This window comes from Mesoplodon mirus (assembly GCF_964341445.2).
Source record: "Mesoplodon mirus genome assembly, chromosome: 15".
NCBI classification, from domain to species: domain Eukaryota; kingdom Metazoa; phylum Chordata; class Mammalia; order Artiodactyla; family Ziphiidae; genus Mesoplodon; species Mesoplodon mirus.
Window position 1 is genome coordinate 35,622,417 of NC_138991.1, and position 24,259 is coordinate 35,646,675.

Genomic DNA, 24,259 nt, shown 5'->3' on the forward strand with positions numbered 1-24,259 from the left:
CCCCTATCAGGCATAAGATTTGCGAACATTTTCTCCGATTCTGACTCTCACTGTGCGGTAATGGTGGGAGCCGAGCATGGGGGCGGCACGCGGGTGGCCACCCAACTCCTGTGCCCTGTCAGCAGTGGAGCGAGTCTCACTGTGGGACCAAACAGGATTGGGATCCAGCTTCTCCATGGAGGCCTCCCTGCCCTCCCCAGCCATCTTCTCCACGAGGCAGTGGGCACAGTGCCCAGGGGCCACGATACTGCTAAGGGTCCACAAAAATGCTTTCTTTTAAAATCAGAAAGAAAAAAAAAAAAGGAACTTCTAGGTGAAAGAAAATGCTCTAACATATATTCATCTTTGTACCAGCGAGTCCTAACATAGAATTTCAGTCGTTTTCTTAAGACGAGAAGGGCTTGTGAAAGCAAACCCCCTCCCGCAAACCCCCTCCCCCATGTTACGTTACTCGGTGTGTGTCTCTTCAGCCCCAGGCCACACTCACCCCCGCCAGGCAGACAGCAAGCCTGCGAGTATTGGATCCTCCTTCTAAGAAGGTTGGGAAGGATGAGAACTTTGAGGATGGGGTCAGATCGATCCTGTCCAGGATTCTAGTCCCGGCTCTACCGCTTTCACTGTACCCTTGAACCTCAGTTTCCTCACCTGTAGAATGAAGACAGCAGCACCTGCCCCATGTGAGCAGTGCTTAGAAAGCCAGAACCCTGGGGAAGGAGACGGGAGGGGCCCTGGCAGAGCTGCTGGACTGCGCCCTGCAAGGAGAACTGGGGTGGGGCCCAGGGGGCAGCTCAGGTCAGCGTCCGGCTCCTGGCCTCACTGCAGCCTTGGTTTCTTCATTTAGGGGGTTGGATGGGCAGCCTGTAAGGCCGCTTCCTGTTCTGACGCAGCAGGACATGTGTGTGCTGGCCTTCACACATCAATTTTACACACACACACACACACACGCAGCCCCTCCACTGACAAACCCACCAGGGCCCGCTGACTTTGGCTATAGGGCATTTATTGCAAACAGAACATCTGAGGTATGAGAAGCTGACCCAGACCCTGGCCTGCCCCTGGCTGGGGGCACAGCAGGCAGTCTCTCCTCACCCCCTGCAGGGCCCCCAGCACTGAGGGCCCAACGCGGCCCACCGAGGACAGAGGGGCCCACGCACTGAGGTAGCTGCATCCGAAGCCCTCACAAGTATGACTCCCAGGCTCGCCCAGTTCCCACGCAGACCCGGGCCTGGGGGGGCCGGGGGATGGGGACAGGCAGGCAGGAGCAGCCTGGGCTCCGGGTGGGGGACGCCTGCGCCCCCAGCTCACTGCTGTTGCAGGGAGTCCTCAGTCACCCCCTGGGCGGCCAGCTCGGCCAGCACGTTCTGCAGGTAGTTGGGGTCGGGGTAGCCATGGCCTGTCACGTTGCGGTCCATCTCTGTCTTGTGGTGAATCTCGTTCCACACCACGGTGTCGGTCTCCCCCGTGGTGCTGGATGTCCCTACTGTGAAGATAAGTCGCCTCTTCCAAGCCACCTTCAGCAGCTCCAGGACCTGTCCAAGGGGGAGGGGATGGTGGGGAGGCAGGAAGAAGGGGCAGGGGAGGGAATGGTGGGGAGGGGGGAAGAAGGTGGCCGTGAACAAGTGCTTAGAACAAACCCCAGCTCCCGGGGCTGGCCTGGAGAGCAGACACCCACCCCGACACCCCCTCACCTCCCTAAGCCTCTTCACACCCTCGGAGCTGTCCCCACCCCAAAGCCACCACACCGGCTCTTCTCTGCCTGGCATGCTCTTCCCCGGCCTTCGGAGAGCCGACAAGTCCCAACTCAGGTCTCAGTGCAGAGGTGGCTCTGCAGTCCGCACCCCACCCCCCACCCAGGTAGAGCGGCCCCAGAGCCTCCCCATCCCGTCCTCCCACTGGAGCACCTGTGAGGTCAGCTCGTCTCTCCCTGGACCCCGGGCACCTGGGACGCCTAATGCACGGCAGGTCCCCGGGAAGGGGTGGCCCACACCCCAGCCGGCCCCCAGGCCTTGTCCCCCTCTGCCTGTCGCAGTAAGGTGAGCAGAGGCAGATCTGGTGTGGCCGCCGAGCTGGGCCCTCCCCACCCCACCGCCTCCCACTGTACACAGACAGCTGGGCCCAGAGCTGCCAGCTGGGGGGGAAGGGGGGGCCACTCCCAGGGGCGTCAGCCGGGTCTTCACCTTGCGGCCCTGGGCGTTGTCCGGAAGGTAGCACTGGCGGGGAAACCCTCTGGCGGTGAACGGCTTTCCAGGGTTGGGGTGTTCCGGGCCCTGCAGGAGGCACACAGACGCAGGGAGTGGGAGCCGAGGGGCCCTCTGGCTGCAGAGGTGCTCGGACACGGGCGCCCAGCCTCACCCCTTCGCCTTCCAGGTGGGGCTATTGCTGCGCTCAAGTGACCAACCAAATCAACTGCCATCTCACATCTCGCTCTGAAGACCCACCGTGAACACGGCACCCACCCACGACTGCCCTCCCTGAACCCGGGCTGCTCAGCCTGGCGTCAGACACTCCGGCTAACTCCCTCCACTTCCCCGAAGAGCCCGGACCCCTTAGAGGCTGGGACGGAAGCGCCTGCTTTGCTGGCGGTCCTCTGGGCATGGGGCTCTCTGGACCGGATGGCAGGGCCCGCCGCCTGACACCCTCACTCGGGCACACAGCCTCTCCACTCTCGCTCTAGAAGTGGCCGGAGTGGGGCCCGAGACAGTGGCAGCAGACTGGACAGAGGCTGGCGGCTGGAACCGCACACGGCCCTTGCTCTGCTCTCGGCCACATGGTGACACGCCATGTATAACTCCAAAGTCCCCTCCAGCTCTTTGGCTCTACTGCTGTCTGGAGTGTTTCTAAATTTCACTTTGAGCCACAGAGAACTGGAGGGAAACCAGGGGAAGCACCTAATTAGACAAAACCGAGTGACATCCCGTCAGACTCCTGGCCCCCACTACGCAGTATCTTCCCAACCTGCCCAGGCTCTGAGATCCCCCCCACCCCCCCGGTCCAAGGCAGAGACCTCCGGGGCCAGGGCTCCCATCTGGGTCCCCAATGAACTTGGGTTCCTGTCCCCGCACGCCCCACGCAGGCCTGGATCAGGCCACTGAGCGGGCCCCTCAAGGGCAGCCAAGCCAGCCAGCGCCCCCCACCCTGTGTTCTGCCCCTGTGGGCTCGCCGGCCGGCGGCCCAATGAAAGCGCTCCTCCTGCTTAGACGCTTGCTGGCCTTCCGCCCAGTACAAGTCCAGCAAAGATGCCTCTGCCTCCAGGAAGCCCTCCCTGGCTCAGGAAAGGGCTAGGGCCACCTCTTTGCTTCCACAGCCCTAGGAGCTGGCTCTAGCCCCCAGCACCAGTGCCTCCTGGGTGCTGGTAGCCTGACTTGGCAGCCTAGGCACCTTCACAGTGACCCGGGGTGTGCAGACTGCTAGGAGGGGGCGGGAAAGAAAGGACAGCACCCGAGAAGGGCTGATTCCAGAAAGAGCCGAGGAGGCTCCTCTTCTGCCACAGCCCCTTACCTGAATGCCATGGGGAATGTTGTAGACTATGAGGATTGTCCCACAGTCCTCGTGGCCGGGGAGGGACACCTGGAACGTGAACACCTCCATCTTCCCCCGGGGCTGGGTTCCAGTTTTCTCCCCATAGATGGTTTTGCAGGAAGGACACTGCAAGCTTCCATCCTGGGACAAGGCAGAATGCCGTGGACTGAGCTGGGGCCCCTGAGAGGGCACCCAGACCAGCCACCCCGCTGGCTAGGTGGCAAAGAGGCCCACAGGGACGCGGGTTTGGCCCCGAGTCACACAGTGGGTCCCAGGCGCATTGCCCAACTCCCAGGCAGCCTCCTCGCAAAGAAACTTGATTCCAGAAGCTTCCTTGGAAAGATAAGTTTTACCCCAGAAACTCATGCAATTTTCATTAAAGGGACAAGGTACCCAGAGACTGGCATCAGGTAAGAAAATGAGGTTTATGAGCAAAAGCTTGCACAGCCGAGTCATGTTTAAGATGAAAAAGAAAACCCCGTGAACAATGGACTGATAAGCTGGCACCTTGGCTGGTACACGATGGCACGGGGACACTGTGCAAAGGCCAGGCCCCAAGGCCCACCACGGGCCTTCGTTCTCTCCATCCCCCTGACCTGTCCACTCCGGCTAAACTACACCAAAGGCAGGGCAGCCAAGCGTCACCTGCCACCCCCCAGTCCCATCCTGCTGCAGGGCCAGGGCTGCAGACATCTCAAGGCTGCCTCCGAGCGGGCCCTGGGCCCCTCACACAGCAGCCCCAGTCACCTGCTTAAGTGCAACATGACAGGGACGGGCTGCGGGAAGGAGACCCCGACCCCCACCGCTGGCCCCGGCGGGCCATGGGTACCTTGTTCCCGTTGCAGTACATAGCCAGCAGGCAGAGCAGGTGGAAGGTGTGGCTGCACTTGGCCAAGCGGCCCACAGCCACCGGCCCGAAGGTCTTGCTGTCGGTCGCGTCGCTGTAGCCGGACGCCATGGACAGCTTCTCCATACAGATGATGCAGTCCTGGAGGGAGACCCAACGCGGGGAACGCTCACCCACGGCCCCTGTGCCACAGGGGGCGAGTCCTGTAGGACCCGCCTTCATCTGCTGAAGTGCCTGACCCCAGACTAACTGAATCTGACAGCCGTTTGTTCTGGAGGCTGGGAGCACAGAGGGCTCACCGTCACCACAGCAGAGGGGACGGCAGGCGGCACCAAGTACTGGGGCCTGTGTAACAACTGAAGCACAGGCGGAGACGGCGGCCGGAACAGCCAGGCAGAGAGGTAAGTACGGGAGGGGCCCTCAGCGCCGGGCTTTACAAGGGAAAGGGAACTTGTCAGACGCACAAGCACAGGAACGGGCACTCGGGTAGAGAGACCGTTCTGAAGCGGGAGCCAGCATTTCCACCAGGAGGGGCGGTGCACCTGCAGGGCAAGGGGCGACCGGGGTGCAGGAGACAAGGCGAGGTCTGGGGAGGACCAGATCCCGGGAGGCCCTGACGGCCACATTCAGGGCTGGGGCTTCGTCTTACATGTCGGGGGCCCGGCTGAGGGGCTGTGAGCAGCGGGTACTAAGTCATCATGGCCACATGTCGGCTGTGTAGACGGCAGCTTGGAGGGGGGTGGCGGGGGGGCAAAGCAGCCCAGCTGTGCTGGGTGAGCACAAGGGCAGAGACAGACAGACAGACAGCTGTGAAGGGGGAGGGCAGAGCAGGCTGGAGGGAGGGGCCGACGTGAGGATGACTTTCAGGTTTCTGTCCAAACCTTTACCAACCAGGTGCTTCCTATGCACTCAGTTTGCAGGAGGAAGGGGCAAGAGAGTCCTCGGCTCTGGGCTGGCACGAATGACCTTGACCCCACCCCTCCAGATTCTCCAGGACTCTCCATTCAAATCGGAGAAAAGTGGTGCCGTAGCCCCGAAGCGAGGCTGAGCAGAGAGAGGTCCAGGTGCAGCCGTGACGGGGGTCTGGCAGGCTGGGTTAACCACAGGAACCCCGACCGGCCCTCCCAACAGCCAGGGGGGCAGGATGGCTCTCTGGACGAGGCCAGAGGCTCCTCAGGAAGCACCTTCCAGCAGGGGACAGGCTGGCATGCTCGTCTAAGCCACCCCTCGTTTCCAAACAAAACCAAAAGCAGCATGGTTCCCGTGACACGCACCTCATCCAGGGCTGTCTTCAGCTCCTCTGTGTAGTTTTTTATCACCTGCTCTGGCTCTGGCTTTGGAGGCCCTCCTAAAAGAGAGAAGAACATAAGTGGTGTCCCGAGGAGAAAGAACTGGAGACGCTGGAACGAGAGAGAAAGGACGACAGGGAGCGGTCCAAGTTGCTGGGAGGGATGTTAGGGCGGCTCAGAGAGGAAGGTTAGCGTGCAGGAGAGGAGAGACCTGGGCCAGGCGCAGAACGCTCCACAGCTCTGCCGGCTGAGCCCTTCCCGGCCCACCCGCTGGGGGCCCAGCCCCAGGAGCCCTGGAGGAGACGGAAGAGGGACAGAGACAGCAGCTGGCCACAGCCCTCAGGAGCCACGACGGGGCCTTGGCCACGGCCCTGCACACCTTCACTCAGGAAACCTGTCCCAGGCTTCAGAGGACATGTGGAAGAGTCAAACAGCAGCTTCTAAAACAGATACTCTGGAGCACATTCTGGCCGTGTTATTTTACTCAGCTTTCATCATTCTTGTAAGAAAGTCTCGGTAAGAGAAGTTTGTTTTCTGAGTCAAGTGTGTAGTGCGTGCCTACCCCATGGGGGCATCTGTGTGCACACCAACTGCGGATGACAGCCACACGGCCACAGCAAACCAGTCTTCTTGGGCTTCTCCCTGGACTGTGGGGTGTCAGTGACGTGTCTCCTCGATTCCTAAGCTGCCCACAGTTCTGTCCCCGCCCCCTCCTCCCGAAACCTCCCACTCCTCTGTGTGCACCTGTGCAGGAAGCCCGGAGGCGAGGCCCTGCACCAAAGAGGCCCCACCCCAAGGAGAAGAAACGCCCCCAGCTAGAGAGAGAATCAGCATGGCAGGGGTTCTCCAGGCAGAGGCAGCCGCAGAATCATAGAGGGACAGCAAAGCGGAGCAGAGGGGAGGGACCAGGGAGACCAGGGCAGCCAGGGGAACGTAATCCCGGCAGGGCTTGTCATCCTGCCTCAAGGTCAGGGGGAGCTCCTGGTCCTAGACCCTGAGACCAGAGGGGCTCTGGTGTGAGCCCAAGCTCACGGCCATCTGCCTGTGGCTGCAAAGACTTACAAGCCTGAGCTCCCTCTAGACCAGAGAAGGCCAGGTGACAGTTATGAGGGGAGCCGAGGGGCGGGGACCTGGTGATGTCAGGTTGGATTCTGGCTCTTGGGCTGGGACCAAATCAGGTCACCTCTGAGTCTCAGTTCTCTCATCTAAAAAGTGGACCTAATACCAACCAAAGCCATGATCACTGTAAAGGCATCAGCTGCTATGACCTGAAAAACAGCTAGAGGCAAAGGAAGACCACGCACCCCATACACACGCACATGCACCCCCATACACACAGACTTCTAGGACCCTGGCTCTGGTCGCTGGGGAGAAAGCCAGGCAAAAGCACAGTCCCCACCGGCACCGGGTGGCCATCCTGCTGGCTGGGACTCTATTCTGATTGAGGGGGGAGGCCTTCCAGAAAAGCCTGGTCTAGAAGGCCACGCCGACTAGGGACAGGCCACTCTCCAGCTGGACCCTGGAATCCCTCCGGTGAGGCCTGGCTCAGCATCCCTTCCTCTCCTGCCTGCCCGTGCCCAGGCAGCCTTTCAGAACTGGAGGTAACTCTCCAGGAGCCACTTTTCTCAAAGGGGGCCAGCCAGGTGACCGCCTACCCCACGAAAGGGACATCCGAGCCCAGGAAGGCCAGAGCGTCTGCTGAGAGCCTTGTTGTCCTGGGGCAAACCCGTGCCTCGGGAAGCTGCTGGCCTCTGAGGTAGAGTAAGAGGGGGAGCAGGGCGGGAGCAACTGCTGGCGGGGGGTGGGGTGGGGGGGGTGGGCCGGGGGCGGGGTGCTGGGCAGGGTTAGCCCCGCCCATCCCTGGCCTCCCTCCTCCCCCGTTGGGCGGGGGTTAGACAGGCGTGAACAGGATCAGAGCAACCACCGTACTAGTACTGGTACCACGTGCCAGGTGCTTCCCGAGCTCTTTACTTCCTATTCCTCCCACAACCTGCCATGTAGGAGGCGCGCCGCTCATGAACAGGACGCTTGTGTGAGCTCACAAAGCCCGTGAGCGCTGGAAACCCAGGACTGGCGGAGCCAGAGCCACGCTCCCTCTCACACCATCCTGAAGGTCACCGGAGCGGTCACACTTCTCTGGCCCAACGATGGAAGCAGAGCCACCATCGGCTTTAGGAATGGCAGGTTTAGAACTTACTACCCACAGGCCCCTCCACCTGAGTTTTATTAAAACTCACAGCACCTTCCAACGGTTCTGAAACCCCTTCCTCCCTGGCCGTGTGACGGCCAGGGCAGTGGTCATCGGGGGACCCCTCTGAAGTAGCCCCACATGGGCTGGCCCTTCGAAGGAAGCGGCGGAGGGCCGTGGTGGTCAGAGAAGAGTGATCGGTGCAGAAGAGTCAGAGGCAGCAAGACTCGGAGGAGGCTTAGCAGAGGCCAGAGAGTATTTGTGAGCAGGAACTACCTTTCATGGACATTTTCCTCAATCTCTTAACTGAGCTGTGACTTTTAGAGGCCAGACAGGAGGCGGGAGGGCTGGCGGGCTGGGGTGCGCGGCTAAGACACACAGGGAGTCCAATGGCTGACATCAGAATACTCGTCATGCCTACACGGGGTGCGAGATCAGACATGCAGAGAGGGGAGAAACGTTAGAAGGAGTCGTTCAGCATGTGACCTCCACAAACCCCGGCTGTGTCCAGCTGGCACTGTCAACGGCCATCAGGACCTGCCGATCTCCCCGGAGACTCCGGCAGCTCGAGGCTGCCAGGGCCTACCCGGGCCGGCAGGGCTAAGCTCTGGGTCGGGAACCAGTGAAATGCCTGACTGGTGGGAGCCCTGGCCCCAAGCTCCAAAGGGGTCTGTACAAGCAACCCATCAGCCCGTGCCTGGAGCATGCAGGGGGCGAGTCTGTTGCTTCGGGAGGGCAGAGGGCAGAATGCCGCCCCAGGAAGCCTCCTGAGCAGTTCTGGTGGGCACCTCTCTGTGCCAGGCATGAGGAAGGAGAGCAGAGGGGCGACACAGAAGGGCGCAGCCAAGCTATGGAAACGCAGATGGGCTGGAGCTCACGGTCCTCCCCCTGCGCCCCGTCGGCCGCGCCCCCTCGGCTCCTGCTCACCTTGCCCCCCCCGCTGGGACGCTGCCTGTTTTGCACGCCACACCTGGCCCGCCTAGGTGCCTTCAGCGCCATCCCCGGGGCAGGCAGGAGGGAATGATGCCCCAGGCCTGCTCCCCCACCGAGGCGTCCCCATGGCCCCTGTGACCGCTCCTCTGGAGCAGTTAAGGTCCCAAGCCGTGGCTTCCTTCTCTGGTCCCCTTTGCCCTGGGTGGGAGCACAGGGGCAGCCCACAGCGGGAGGGAGCCGCAGCAGGCAGCCGCGCCGAGTGGACTGTCCAGTCTTGTCCCTCCTTCCTGATACCTGCAGGAGGGATGCCTCACTCCTCAGCCTGGCGCTCCACACGCATCCTAGCCAGACCCTCACCCGCGCTCCCCAAGGACCTGGAACACAGCATGTCCTCCCGCTGGAGTCCCCGTTCCTGCCACACTCTCAGCCACCCTGCTGTCCACAGCACCCTCTACCCAATCCTCCCCATCCCTAGTCAGGCTCAAAAGCACCTCCTCCCCCAGGGAAGGGAGCTCTGAGCTTCCCCTCGGGCACCTCCCTTAGGGGGGCTTTCTAGGTGCTCAGAATCTGGCAAGGGGTCTGGGCACAGCGGACAAGCCGGGTGGACCTGTTGCCCACTCCAAGGAGATCCAGAGCGGTGAGGAGAGATCTGGCCTCGGGATCCACTGGGCCCCACTGTGGCCTCCACCAGAGAACAAAGGCTCTCAATGGGGCAAATGTGCCCAGTCAGGGACAGAAGCAGAGGCCAGCAGCCTGGGCAGCACAGGGTGTGCTGTGGTGGCCACTCCGCAGGAGACACCAGAGTGCACATCAGAAGACCAAGGCTGGACACTGGGTGCCCGCTCATCAGGTAATTCGATGCCACCAGCATCCCAAGGTTGTTCCTGGGCTCAAAGTGTGGGTTCCCTTGGAACTAAACATCGGGTGGGCCAAATGACAAGCAGGCACAGGGGGCAGATAGATGGAAAAAAAAGAGAACAATTCCTTAGGAGAACCCTGGAGCTCTGTACTTGCCCCAACATGCACCAGTTCCCGCCCATCAAGCAGACCCCTCTGCACTGGCTGCCCCTCCCTGACCGGCAGCCCCTCCCTGACTGCCCATCTGAAACAGCCACGTCCCCCTCCTACTCTGTCTCCTTCACTCTGCTCCAAGAGGTGCCCGGTCCCTGCCTGCTGGGGAGCAGACATCCCTGAGGCCACCATGTCAGCCCCGCAAGAGGCCAGCGTGAACAACGCTCCTGCCCTTTTCAATGCAGGACCTGCTCCTCTGAATTCAAGCCACAGACAGCTAAGTCTTAACTTAGACGCCCACAGACAAGCAGCGCATGCCCTGCAGGTCTGCCTTCTTGTGAAAAAGTGTGAAAATCACCCCAGAGCTAACACTTCACAAAAGCAGCGTCCAGTGGACAGGACTGGGCAGTGGGGGGGAGGGGGAGGACCAAGAGGGGCCATCACATCTTCCCCAATAGCAAGGGCTCAGGGACAGCCCCCCCAAATTGCCATAACAGCTCGGATAGCCACGGCTTTTCCTGCTCTCGTCTAGATCTGCTGGAGCCCCTGGCAGGTCCTGCACATGGGCAGATGTGCAGACACCCCCTTTCTGATGTCCAGCCTTGGCCTTTCGTCTAGTGACCAGGGCTCAGGTCCAAGCCTACCCTCTGCTGGCCCTGGCCTTACCAATCTGGGCTCAAGGCCAGTACCACTCCCCACCGGCTGACCGGTCTTGGGCAGGTCTTGGTAGCGTAAAATGCAGACACTCCTCCTCCCTCACAGGGTGGGAGCCTGGCCCCGGCCTCGGAGGCCCACTCCTCCCCACCCCCTTGAAGGAGAGGCCCTGGCCGGGCCGCAGGCAGCAAAGCCATCACCTGAGGCGCCTGGCTGACACGGATCCTCCACCAGCGAGAGGGGCGTGCAGCCCTTCCGCAGTACATCCGCGGGCTGGAGACCTACCTGCAGACCCCTGTGCCCAGGTGCTCACCTCAATGCGGCAAGCGCGTTCCCAAATCCATAATCGAATCCGTAACTGCAGCCCAGCTGAGAGGTCTCTCCAGACCCTGCTTCTTGGGGGTGGGCGCAGGATCCCTGGTTCCCTGGTGGCCCACACAGTGGCCCCAGCTTCAGGTACGAGCCAGAGCCACGTGTTCAGGCGGGGCGGCGTCTGGCCACCGGCTCATCTACTCTGTCCTCACCGGGACCCAGTTCCTGAACCTTTGGGCTCTGTTTCCCTGACAAGTAAATGGAGATTAAAATACCTGCCTGCCTCCAGGATCACTGTGAGAGCCCAGGTGGCAGGGGACACAGAGGATGTGGCCTGCAGAGGGTCCAGCCTCGAGAGCTCCTCAGCACCCAGACCACTTCTGAGCTGTGTGCAGAGGTGATCACGGCATTGGTATTAAAGCCTCAGTGACCGCAGAGCTGAACAGAGCTGGGCGTGTGCAGGTTGGGCCCATTCCCCCACAACCTCTCTCCAACAAGACCAGCACCACACGCATGCGCACACGCACGCACACGCACACACGCACACACACACACACACACACACACACACACATAGGCCTGAATCACCTGTGGCGTCGGATGCCACGAGAAGACCTAAACTGGGCAGGGATTTCCTAGTCATCACATTTTTGCTCACTGTTCTCTCTGCCCCAGCAAAGGGCTGATGGCTGAGCAGCTGAGAGATTGAAAGCCTCCCCTCCTGGGGCTTTCCCGGCCCCACTCTCCCATCCTTACCGCCTCTCTGACTGGTCCTTCCATGTCCTTCAAGGGCTCTTCTTCCCGGCATCCAACCGGGTCTCCGTAACCTCACTCCCAGGGGGGCACGGGCCGCCCCACTCCACCCCACGTTGCTCTTCTGTACTGCTCGTCCAAACCTCCCTGCCGCTGGAACATCTCCGCCTGTCGACAGCCACAGCCATCACCCCACCCATCGCCCCATCGCCTCACAGCGAAGAGCCCAGACTCTGAGGCCAAGAATGCCTGGGGCTGAATCCCAGCTCTGCCAAGCGCTGGTTGGCTGGCCCTGGGAGGTTTGCGGAGTTCTCTGAGCCTCACTTTCCTTAAACATAAAATGGGAATCAAAGTTCCTCCCCCATAGAGTTGCTATTGGGATGAAATGAGTTACCACACATGCAAAACCCCTCGTCCTTCCTCCTTAATTATGATGATTTATTATCTCTGTCGGTAGCTGTACACCAGGCCTCATTCTATTCCTCCCCTCTCACAACCAATCCAACCACCAAGTCAGAAGCCCTTACCTCCATCTACTGCCACGGCCCTAGTCAGTGGCTGGCCCACCTGAGGCATGAAGTCCAGGTCCACAGGGTCTCCCTGCCTCTAGGCCTGGTCCCCTCCAATCCCCCCCTGTGCTACCACAGTGACTCACCCAACACACAGTCTGGTTAGCTCACTCCTCTGCCTCCATCTTTAAATGATGGAGGCTCACCAGACTCCTCAGTGTATCTTCATGTACGATTTTACATTTCCCATAAGTTAAAAAATAACTTTCAGTGGCTTCCTAATACCCGCAAGAGGAATTTAAAAAACAGTTTGGGGCTTCCCGGGTGGCACAGTGGTTAAGAATCTGCCTGCCAATGCAGGGGACACGGGTTCGAGCCCTGGTCCGGGAAGATCCCACATGCCGTGGAGCAACTAAGCCCGTGCACCACAACTACTGAGCCTGTGCTCTAGAGCCCGCGAGCCACAACTACTGAGCCCACGTGCCACAGCTACTGAAGCCCGCACACCTAGAGCCCATGCTCCGCAACAAGAGAAGCCACCGCAGTGAGAAGCCCGCACACCACAACGAAGAGTAGCCCCCGCTCACCACATCTAGAGAAAGCCTGCGCGCGGCAACAAAGACCCAATGCAGCCAAAATAAATTAATTAATCAATTTTTTTTAAAGTTCAAAGGTGTAAGGTTAACAAAAGATCTAGTGAGACACAAAAGTACTTACTCAAAATGTTAACTCCAGCCAAAATAGTTCTATGAGTTCCCCAGGGGGCCCCTTTAGGGAAATGCCTAAAGCATTTCGGGACAGAAAAGTGACTCCTGAACCGTAATTCAAGGTGATGTGAAAGTGTAAAAGGTGGGGAAAGGCCACACCAGGGCACCCACCGTCATCAGGCATGACCCGCCCCCACCGCCCACCCCAACACCGAGACAAACGAACAGGCACCCAGGCTCACCCGCTGGGGGATACACCATCACTGAAAAAAGGCACCGCCCCGCCAAGGAGCCTCTCTGGGTTTCCATGAGAACACACAGGGTAACAAGACCCCTGCCCCACAATCTCCTCCCCCTACCCCACGCATTCTCCCCTGCCCCCAAGTCCTGGCCCTGCCAGACACAGTCTGTTCTGGAACCTGGACCAGGGAGCAGCCTGCCTACCTGCGAGAGCTTGCTGGACCCTGCTGGGCTTCGGCATCTGCACAGGCACCGTGGCGGGGACGCTCCTGGGGCTGCTCACTGGACCGCTGGGCAGGGAGGCACTTGGGGAGAAGAGAGGGCAGAGCTTAATGTGCGGAGCCGACTTAGCAGAAACAGGAGCCGGAGAAACACCGAGTGAGGAAGACACGGGTGCTGCTGAGGCCCCTTTGTGGTTTCACTTCCCGCAGCTGCCTCTGTGCAGTGAGGGCTTCTGGTTTTTTCTTTTTTTAAAGAAAAGATCCCGGTGAAGAGTATCTGGAAGGAGGAGCAAAGAGATCTGATGTTCACTCCTCTCACACCCAAACTAACCAAGAAAGAGAATCTGAATACTTGATACTAAGTCAAAGGCCGGCCCGCCATCACTTCCCCTGTGAAAATCAAGCGACAAAAGTCAAACTCCAAGTTGGGCCTTGGGGAGGGGAAGGAACAGTAGGCAGGGGCGGGGCAGTGACACTGAAGAACACTTCTGGGGATGAGCCTCATCTTTCTACAAGGTATCGAGAATGAAGCTTTGGCTGTCAAAAAACGTTCTCCTGGACAATCAGAGACTCTGAAGACAAACCTAAAAGAATTATGAACTCACCAGCTTCATCAGGAGGGCTCTGTGGTTCCCCGCAGAGCGGAAGTCCAGCAGAAACCACTCTGAGTGGTCCAGACCAATACCACCAGTAACAGGACCAACCAACATCAGGAACCCCAAGAGAAGACGCTCCGAGAAGGAAATAACACCCGTTTTGTGGTCCCTGCCAAAACGGCATAACCTCAGGCCAATCATGAGAAAACGTCTGACGAACCCAAATTAAGGGCCATTCGACAAAAGTAACTCTTCCAAAGGGTCAAGGTTATGGAAGATGAAGAAAGACTGAGGAACTGTTTTACCCACAGGAGGAGGAACAGGTGGAGGAGGAGAAATGACAACTGGACGCAAAGTGGGATCGTGGGACAGAATGACAACAGCAGAGGAAACACCAATGAAAGCGGGAAAAGCCTTTAGCTAACAGTCCTGCACCAGTGGTGAGCCTCTCTCTGGTTCTGAGAACCGCACCATGTTTACGAAAGACATTAACGCGAGAAGTCAAGTAAGGGCGGTGGGGAAACTCTGTACCATTTCTGTGACTTTTCTGTAAATCCCAAATTAGTTCAAAATATAGGGAATTTTTTTTCAATGAAGGTCTTGCCTCCCACAGTGACTAATTCCAGGTCTCTCACTTGGTTTTAAGCCGTTATATTTTTAAACAGTAATAAATCCACGCCATTATGGTTTCAGGGAGCCCTGCCCTGGGGACAGCTGGCGTAGATGGCCCACCATGCCTGCTACCTCCTCCCCCTCCCGGTGACTGCGTCCTCCAATCCAGCACTGTCCATGTTCAAGGTGACGCAGCGGGAAGGGTTTTGAAACCCTTGCACGCAGTCCCTCCACTGGAGCTCCCCAAGGACAGGCCCTGGGCATGTTCCTTTCTGTTCCACTGGGCCCAGCCTGAATCCAGGAGCTGGGAAGGTGCTCAGGAAACGATGGACACCTCCAGTCTGCTGTGCCACCCTTACGATGGTCGGCAAACCAGCAACCACCTGGTTATGGCCAATGCTTCTGGAAGCTGCCCAGATCCTTCCCTACTGCCGGCCTGGGGTCAAGGGTCCCACTGGTGGACACAATAGGGAGCTGCTGGTTCTGATCCAAATCAGAAAATTTCACACTGGCTGGTACTGGTTTTCATTTCTGGACTATTCTCCCCAAACAGAACCACCTGTGTGGCCATGCTTCCTGCCACCCTTATCTACCCTCAGCCCCAAGAGGACAGTGGAACTGTATCAGGACACTCTGATAATGCGGGGGGAGTGGGGGGGCTAGGCATGCAGGACACTAGGGCTAAGGTTTTGGCCCCCCTAAACTCCGTTTAATTTGAAGCCACACCCCACCCCCTTCCTGAGCCTGCTTCTTCAATTCTCAGGTTCTAGAAGTAAAGAATCTGAGAAGATATAGCCCTTGGAGGCATCCTTCATCTCCCAAGCCAACCCGACAGGGAGCGCTAAGCTTGAGCCCATAACCAGGAAGCTGGAAAGCCGAAGCCTGGCTCTGCCACCGCACTGGGCTACTCAGTGGGCTGGGCATCACTGGCCCAGCAGGGGTCCAAGAAGCGGGATCCTCCCTTGCTGGTGAGAGGCACGTATCTGAGGGAGAAGGCCTCGGTTCTAGAGCAGAAAGCAGACAGGCAGAAAGGCTTCCCATGAGCAGCTCACCCTGGAACTGGGACCAGGAACCATGACTAAGTTCAATCTGCTTAGGGGTCTCACGATGTTGTCACTTCCCCTGCGACTTTCCCCAACTCCTCCCCCATACATTTCTCTGCTGTGATCAGAAGGAACAGAGCAGTAAAAGGATCCAGAGGGTCCCAAGATGGGGACTCTCAGGGGTGGACAGAACCTCAGAGGTCGCTGATCTCCCTGCACCGTCCTCTAAAGGGCTCAGACTGGCAGAATGTTCCCCGATGTGGGGGCACCATATGCCCATGAAGTGCCCTTCCGAGAGTTCCCTCCCACCTGCCTCATGCACCCCTCCCGCCTGCTGGGCTCCCGGCTCTACCTCCTAGGCTCTCCCTGCCTTGCCTGTCTGGGACCGTCTCCAGGAGCTTCCAAGTGGAGCTGGGAACACGAGACAGGAAGATTTCTAGTTTTCTCCACAGACAGGATTGGACAGTCCCAAACAGGGGGCAGAGCTAGAAGGCTGGGCAGTGAGGCACACAAAGCCTTCCTCCAGCTCCCCACGGGCTGCCACCCACCGGGGAACCTCTGAGCATGCGCAGTACAAGAAGCATAGGATGTAGAGCCTGGCGACCCCCTTCCAGCCCCCGCAGCACTTAAAAGCTGGGTGCCTTGGGCTTCCCTGGTGGCGCAGTGGTCGAGAGTCCGCCTGCCGATGCAGGGGACACGGGTTCGTGCCCCGGTCCGGGAAGATCCCACATGCTGCGGAGCGGCTGGGCCCGTGAGCCATGGCCGCTGAGCCTGCGCGTCCGGAGCCTGTGCTCCGCAATGGGAGAGGCCACAACAGTGAGAGGCCCGCGTACCGCACAAAAAAAAAAAAAAAAAAAAAAGCTGGGTGCCTTGGTGCACGTCGAGTCCCCTTTCTGAGCTTTACTTTCTCTCTCTGTAAGATGCGAGTAATTCCCAAAGGCCCCCAGGGTGTCTGCGAGGCTCAATCTGCAGCACGATCCAAATGTCCACGATTCCCAGGTCTCAGCGGAGCCAGGCGGCTCCGGGAGAGCTGCAGGGCCCTCACCAAATCCTGAAAACCACAGCCCTATCAGAGCAAAAGGAAACTTCAGAAACTGACCCGCCCAATTCCGTAACCTTCAGAGAGGAAAAGGGAGACGCAGAAAAGAGAACAGAGTGGAGCCGAGGGCCTACAACGAATCAGGGGCAAGGACCCATTGGAACCCAGGACCCCAATCCCACAAGTCTGAAGAGCCTGGCCGATACTGGGAGGGAGTGGGGTGCTTTCAGAGGCTGGGGGAGCAGCAGCAGCAAGAACAGAGCTGACGAAAGCAAACTGAGAGCCATTTTCCTAGGCCGGGTTAGTGCAGGGACAAAGCACCCCAAGGCCTAGCCACACCAAAGCTGCAATAGAGGGCTGGTCCTAATCACCACCCCAAGTCACCAGAATGCTAAACCAGCCGGCACACCCTCTATTAAACAATCGGTGCGTGACACATTTTGGAAAGTTTTCCATCCAACATCACTGAAGTTTTGGTGCTTAAGGGGATAAACTTCAGCTACGAGGAAATTTACTTAAACCCAGCGGCTCAGTGACAAATCATGTATCTTCTCGATGGATTACTGCCTACTCGGAAAGGCTCCTGGGGCACCAGGCAAATCAGTCAGCCAAGGTTTTACCCAGATTGAGCAAGAAGTGATTTGAAACTATGGGGGTTACGAAAAAAATAAAACCACATGGGTTCCACAAATTTTGATTTCACTGACTCACATGTCCTTCCCAGCAGCTACCAGTAAACACTTTCTCCTCCACACACGCGGTAACCTTCACCTGATGCTGCTGACATTCACTTGGCTTTGAGAACTATATCACAGCCGCTAGAAGACTAAGGTGCCAGGTGTTTTCAAATCCTTCCAGCCCTGCTGGGTTAAGAGGTCAGGGATTTATTAAACCCCCTCTGGCTCTACAACAGCCATTAGAGAAGGGTTAACTGCAGAGAACCACACTACAAATTAGACAGGAAAACACCGGCCCCTGCGAGTGAATGTCACCCCTCCCAGCTCCTGAAGAGCTGCAGGAGGTCAAGGGAACACCCCCTTCAGGCGGCAGGCCCCTGAGGCTGTTTCACCTGCCGGCCCAGCTCCAGCGCAGCAGGGTAAGCAGCAACATGCACGGCTCAGCAGCAAAGGTAAGGCCGTCTGGCTGGCAGCCTTCCATTCTGTAACTCGCCTGGATGGCACAGGCAGGACCCACCTCAGTAGCCTCCTGGGCCCTCAGGCTGGGGAGGGGAGACCCCAGAGAAATATCAGGGGAGACTGATGGGCACCCCATACCAGAAGAAAGCAACAAAGCCCATGAAGTCGCCTGGCTCAATCTCAGAATCCCAGCTCTAGAACCATCTAGAAACTTGCCGCAGTTAATTTGTAAGAACATAAGCCCCAAGAGGCTAGGCAAAGCCGACCTAGTCGTAAAAGCAGCTCCAGCCTTGCTGATAACCCTTCTGGGCTGGCAAATGTGACATGTTTTTCTCTAAAACAGACTGACTCACATACTGGGAGGGGCCTCACAGAGCACTGGGATGGACTGGGCTGGCACAGAGCCCAGCTTGCTTATGTCTCTGTGCAAGCCCACAGAGAAGGCCCAGGCCATACCTCCCTGTGCTCCCAATTCCCAGAGAGATCTCAGATCCACGTGCCCCAACTCCTGGAGGACACGCAGGAAGACACCCGGGCCCAGGGGGCCCATCCCCTCCTCTGTGTACTGGTGGCTTCTGCACGCACCCCTCAGGATGCCCTCTGCCTTCCTCTCACTCTGCCTTTTAGATGGCTTCAAGAACTTCACGTGGGGAGTTCCCTGGTGGCCTAGTGGTCAGGATTTAGCGCTTTCACTGTGGAGGCCCGGGTTTGATCCCTGGTCGGGGAACCATCCCACATGCCACGTGGCGTGGCCAAAATACAAAAAAAAATTATTAAAAAAATTTTTTTTCAAAAAAAAAAAAACTCCCTCCACATGCCCCACAAGGGGCCTGGGTTTGATCCCAGCTCTGCCACTTCCTGGCTGTGCTGCCAACCTCGCCAGCCTCAATGTTCTCCCCTGTAAGCTGGGGATACCCCCTACCACATGGCCATTGGGAGGATTCACAAAATCACCCACATAGCCTGCTGAACAGGGCCCGGCTATAACATGTGCTTGGTGAGTGACAGCTGTCACTGTCTTATCGAAGCTGGAAGGGTCCTCTGAAACCTAACTAGAAGAAATACTAGAGGCCTGAGAAGCTGCCAAGGAGGTCTCAGCCACACTGGGACGCTTCAGCCCTCCCTGTGGTCAGGTGGGCCGGTGGGCGGGCTTGGGTGACGTGGCCCCAAGAGGCTGACTCCCTGGGAAACAGGGCAGCCACAGGCCTACACATCCAGTCACCACCCAACCAGGTCACCCTCTCTCAGAAATCAGCCCCCATCCCCGCTAACACTCTGAGTTCTCAAAATATTCTCCAGACCCCAGACCCTCAATAATAATCGATGATGAGGCCCCTGGTCAGTGACAGGTCTCTGAGCATCCCAGATGCACCCACCACTGGCCACTCAAGGGTTTCCCCACTTTAAAGTGCCACCTGGTCTGGACGGAGCCCATTTCATCATCTTTCTCAGGGTGCCCTATGAGACATGGACTGTACCAGCACAGCAGCTGCCCTATGTCACCTGCTGCCACCCCCAACACGCTCAGCACTTTGCTCTCTCCTCAACCAACTTTTAAGCACCAAAACTGGGCTCACAGCCTTCTGTGGATGAGACCGTGGGCTTAGGGAGAGGGTTGAACCTTCCATGTCTGTGACTTCAGGGCCAGGCACATAGACGGAGTCAGAGAAATGTCCTCAGGTACCCAGCCCCAGCTACGCGGCACACAGGCACAGCCAAAAAAATCTTTAACTGCTCAGAGAGCCTGATTCTCCTGGGTCAATGAATCACTGGTTTTAACCCATGTGGCAACTACCAGCACTCAAGTGCCAGAAGTCAGGTAGGCTCCCCGGGACAAAAGGCTGTGGACAGCGTGGCACCTCGGCACCACGTGACACGTGCAAAGGGGATGACGTAGCAGGGACAGCCGAGGAGGCACGTGCCAAGTCTGCAGACATTTGGGGGGAGTCTTCCCAGCTAAAGAAGAGCAGAAACCCAAGCCCGCTGACAAGGCATGCGGGTGGACAAAACGACCATCCGCGTAACACAAGATACCTGGCTGCGCCGGCAGCGGACAGTCCTTGGGGCTGGTGCTGAGGTCCCAGATGGGAGAGGCTGGAGCGGTAGAGGGGCTGGTTCCCCACGGAGGGCAGCGCCCCAGCCCAGAAGTTGGCGGTGCTCAGCCTGGGCGCAGACCTGGCCCCAGAGAGTGAGGGCTTGTTGTATGGAGAAAAGGCCTGGTGGGCCCCCAAAACAACGGCGGTCCTGTGGGGTGGCTGGGGGACTGCGTAGGCGGGAAGGTTGGTCATGGAGTGGCGGTAGCGGCCTGACACGGGGCCGGCTGCGCCACCGCCGAGGCACTGATGGCAAGAGCAGGCCACTCCCGTGTGGCCCGGCGGAGCGATGACAGTGGTCACTGGGTACGGGGGCCCTGCTTGGCGCCGCACGCTCCGGCAGAAGCTGGAAGTCTTGTTGGTCTGCGTGTGGGTGGCGCAGTTGACGGTGTAGTTGTACCCCAGGGCAGCCAAGTCCACGAGCTGGGCGCCCCTGGCCACCTGCTGCTCCAGGTAATCGCAGACGCTGGCTTCATACGCCGTCCAGGAGCCGTCGTCACTCAGCCACTCCCAGACGATGCCCCGGCCCGGGGCTGAGTGCTGGGGAAACAGGTGCCTCCGCACAGCCCGCATGGTGCCTGTTTTAAAAGGAGCGTGGCACATATAAAGTTCATCTGCTAGCCACTCACCACCTCCCAAAAAAAGGGAGTTTAAAAATTCTTTTTTTCCTACAACCAAAATAAAACAACATGATCACGGTGTATATATGGTCATGCTGCTGTCTGACCTAAAGGCTGGCATTGACTATTCTCTCCAAATTTGGGGTGAAGGGTAGAGTGCTCTCTCTATGCAAAGAAACTGTGGATCAAAGGGATCAAGTGGCAGAGAGGGACCAGTGCTTCTCAGCAGGAGTGAGGGATGCTGGACGCTTAGGTCAAAGACCAGCTGTGGCTCAAAATATTCCTAAGGATGAAACCTATGTAGCCTGACTTAAAAAACTGAAAACAAAATGTCTGAAGAAAATTAAATCATCCATAATCCAACCACCAAGAGGAAAGCACACGACGTATATTGTAACATATTCCTTCCCATCTAGTCTCCTAGGCATGTATGTTTAGGTATAGCTGACAATCATACTGAAATTTTTTCCTGTTTTCATGTATTATGCCATAAGTATTTCTTATGTCTCTAAAACTTTGTAAAACTCTTTATTAACTGTTACACAGTTCTCTTACGTGGATGTACTTAGATTCCCTTGGACTTCCCAGGTAGCAACTATTAGGAAACACCTGTGGTTAGCTTATATTAATAAACCAAACCTGACGATTCAGGAGAGAAAGAAAAAAGTCAATTTGGGCCATGCTTCCAACAGTACTTGTCAAAAGGTGATCGCTGCAATTACCTTCTACCTGGTCTCCCAACCTCAGCAGCCAGTGGGATTCTCTTAACCCCCAAATCAGATTACGTCATTCCTCTGCCCAAATCTTCCCAGGGTTCCTCCTTTCAGAAGAAAAGTCGAAGTCCCTCAAGGGATGGAAAAGCCCTGCATGACCTGCCTCTCCCTCCTGATCTGTCCCCAGCCCTTCCTGGTGACCAGGCCACCCAAGCTCAAACTTCAAAACAACCTCTCCCTGCGCTTTACACATTTATTCCCTGATAAACACTCACTGCTACCTAACTCATACACAGTTCACGAATCATTTATCTTGTGCACTGCCTTTCTCAGTGACTGCAAACATCATGAAGGCAGGGACTTTTATCTGCACCCACTGCCTGGAAACCTCAGTCCTCACACCCTCGGGGACGCTGCTACAGGGATTAGAGCAAGAGTCTTCAGGCTCGGCACTAGTGACATTCTGGGCTAATAATTCTTTGTTGTGGGGCTGTCCTGGACATTGCAGGATGTTTAGCACCATCCCTGGCTTCTACCCACTAGATGCTGGTAGCGCCCCACCCCACAGTCCTGACCATCAAAAATGTCTCCAAACGTTGCCCCCAGCTGAAAACCACTGATTTACAGGGAAAGTGCACAGCTCTGGGAGGAAGTTGGTGGCCCCATTCTCACTAATACTGAGCAAAAGACACACACACACACGCGAAAGAAACATGAGTGCACAGGAGAGTGAAGTAACTTGCCCATGTGACACAGCTATCACACAGGAGCTGGAACACATCACCAGGCCCTCTTAACTAGCATGGTGTGCCACCCCCACGCCGGCCGGCTTGCTTGCCTGCCTGCTGCCAGTGAGACCCTCGAATCTCTACGGGCGGAAGCAGGCGTTTCTGGTTTGCGAGACAAGGGGGAAAGGGGCTGGAACGGCCTCTGCACTGTGTTCCCAAGGCACCCTGTACCACTAAGGAACATCTCACATTGCTATCACTCCCAGCACCTGCCTTCTGACCATGTGCATTTCAGGGGCAGGATAGCGCTGAGAGTCAATTCTGTGACCCCCAACACCTAGCACGACACCCAGCCCGAAACAGGCACTTGGACACATACTCGAGGCAGGAAGCGCCTTACCAGTGTCCTGGCGGAACTGCGTCCAGCTGGGGAGGTCGATGATATAAGGAGCCAGTGAAGGGTCAGCCTGGCCTAAGGGGATGCTGTGGGCCAGGCTCCCCAGCCCGAAGCGCTGGCCCTTCTGCTGGACAAACTGCTGCTCGATGTAGGTGCAAACAGTGGCACTGTAGGGGTGCCAGGTGCCCAGCCCGTCCTGCCATTCCCACACGGCCACTGCCACCGGGCTGGTGTACACCTGAGCCAGGGAAGGGCTTGGGGCCATGGCCATCTTCCCCAGGACTCCCTCTGTTCTCCCCAACGGCTTCAGACCACTCTAGGCTGCAGTCTCAGGTTCATTGCCCAGCGCTTCCAGGAGACCTGAAACAAGACAGACACGCAGTTACCGACGCACACGGTGGTCCTGCCAGAGTCAGTCTCAGTGCGGGGGGGGGGGGGGAATCATGCTTTTCCGCAGTCACTTTTTTCCCTAATACCTTAAGGGCATCGTACCTAATTGTACCTAAGGCAAGTACCTAATCCTGTCTCTTTGCTCAGGCAGCCAGGAAGAATTCGGAGTCAATCAAGCAGCCTCCTTACCTCTGCAAATGTCCAGGAAGACACAGTGGGTGAATTCTGCGTGCTAATCATCAGCCCTGCTTCTGTCCTTTTACCAATAATTTCCCTCTGGCCCAACTACTAAGTGTATCCTTTTATACTATATGTATTTTCATGAGTCACCCCAATCCTTTGTGGACTGAAGCCATCATGACCCCTTATAGCTTTGTGAGGACGCCACACAGGTTTCCAAAGCAGTTTTGTTTGTGAGACACATACTAACACCTGCTATGCTACAGATGAAAAAAACCATGTCTCAGAAAGGACCAGGGGCTCAAGGACAGCCAGAGCTGCAACTCTAAGCATGGGTGGGTCCTAGCTCTGTCCAGGTCACCAGGCTGCCCTGGTTTCCTGCACCATTAACCACAGAGGGCAGATCCTAGATAGACATTAAAATGCTATGGATGCTGAAGCCCTCCCTCTCTGGCCTCTCTGCACCCCACTCCCTGGGCCTGGGCCTTGCTGACCGGCAGTCAGATCCAAAGACTTTACACCCATCTCCCAAGACACGCTTCTCCCAGTCACTCCCTCCCAGCTGCATCACTCAGGGTTTTCCCAGGCCATCCGTCACATGAACTTCTCCCTCCACGGCCCCGACCAGAACTCTGAACGCCCACATACACATATGGCGGTCCCTGTCTTTCTGCCCCCTCAGAACGCAGACACCCAGCGAGTCGGCCTTGTCCACAGCCACCTCGCCAGCCCCAGCACAGGCTGTGTCATGTAGCACGTGTTATACACGGATTAGCTCGAAGCACGACTGAATGGAGGCAGATGAAGATTCTATGTGCCTGCAGCTGTTTGAAGAAGAAAGGGGGTCTGTGGAAGCTCCTAGGGTGAGAGAGGAACGGGGCCAAACAGACTGACAAGGCGGTATTTCTCCCACTTTATGGACAGGAAAACAAAGAAGTCAAGGTCTTATTGAAGGTCACACATACACTGGTAAGTGGTAGCACAGAGTGCAAACCCAGATCAACTGGCTCTAATGCCCATTTTCTTAGCGAGGAAAGCTCAGCATGAGCTCTACCTTGGGCTCTGCCCTAGATAAACATTAAAATCCTATGGATGCTTAAGCCCTCTCTAGCCTCTCAGCACCCCACTTGCTTAGAGAGGGGGGAGGGAGAAAAGGGAAAGCGGTGGGGGGAGGGGAGGAAGGGAGAGAGGAGCCTGCGTCTCAAGCTGTGAGCACCCTCAGCTGTTATGTCCACATAGGGCCCTGGTGCCAACAGGGTTCCCAGTCACATCATCTGCTCCGACTCCCACATAATCCCCTTAAGTACAGTCATCGAATTTTGTCCCTGTTTTGCAGACGAGAAAACCGAGGCCCCGGTGGTTTTGGTGACTCACTTACATGGCCACTAATGAGGCTGGGACCCTGCCTGGGCTTTCGCTGGTGTCCCTGAGATTGCACCCCGGCAGGGTTTCAGTGAGAAGGCCGAGACCACCTGCCCCACAAGGCAGGCAGAGCTGGAGCAGCACGTGACAGGGAAGAGGCGCGGGCT

General features: G+C 57.6%; 1 protein-coding gene across 5 annotated transcripts in view; it reads right to left on the reverse strand.

Annotated features, from left to right (window-relative positions):
• Positions 1 to 971: 971 nt before the first annotated feature.
• DTX2 (deltex E3 ubiquitin ligase 2) overlaps positions 972 to 24,259 on the reverse strand; it is a 34,228-nt gene continuing 10,940 nt past the window's right edge. For 4 of the 5 annotated variants that reach the window (XM_082643785.1, XM_082643788.1, XM_082643787.1 and 1 more), the window contains 9 exons: positions 22,164 to 22,520; positions 19,644 to 20,280; positions 13,167 to 13,267; positions 8,120 to 8,260; positions 5,641 to 5,714; positions 4,349 to 4,507; positions 3,499 to 3,660; positions 2,178 to 2,267; positions 972 to 1,529 (listed from right to left, as the gene is read on the reverse strand). In XM_082643785.1, coding sequence (XP_082499911.1) covers positions 1,302 to 1,529; positions 2,178 to 2,267; positions 3,499 to 3,660; positions 4,349 to 4,507; positions 5,641 to 5,714; positions 8,120 to 8,260; positions 13,167 to 13,267; positions 19,644 to 20,280; positions 22,164 to 22,431 — 1,860 coding nt within the window. In that variant the 5' untranslated portion in view covers positions 22,432 to 22,520 and the 3' untranslated portion in view covers positions 972 to 1,301. The remainder of the gene's footprint in view (positions 1,530 to 2,177; positions 2,268 to 3,498; positions 3,661 to 4,348; positions 4,508 to 5,640; positions 5,715 to 8,119; positions 8,261 to 13,166; positions 13,268 to 19,643; positions 20,281 to 22,163; positions 22,521 to 24,259) is intronic. The other variant, XM_082643789.1, reaches the window with a different exon arrangement.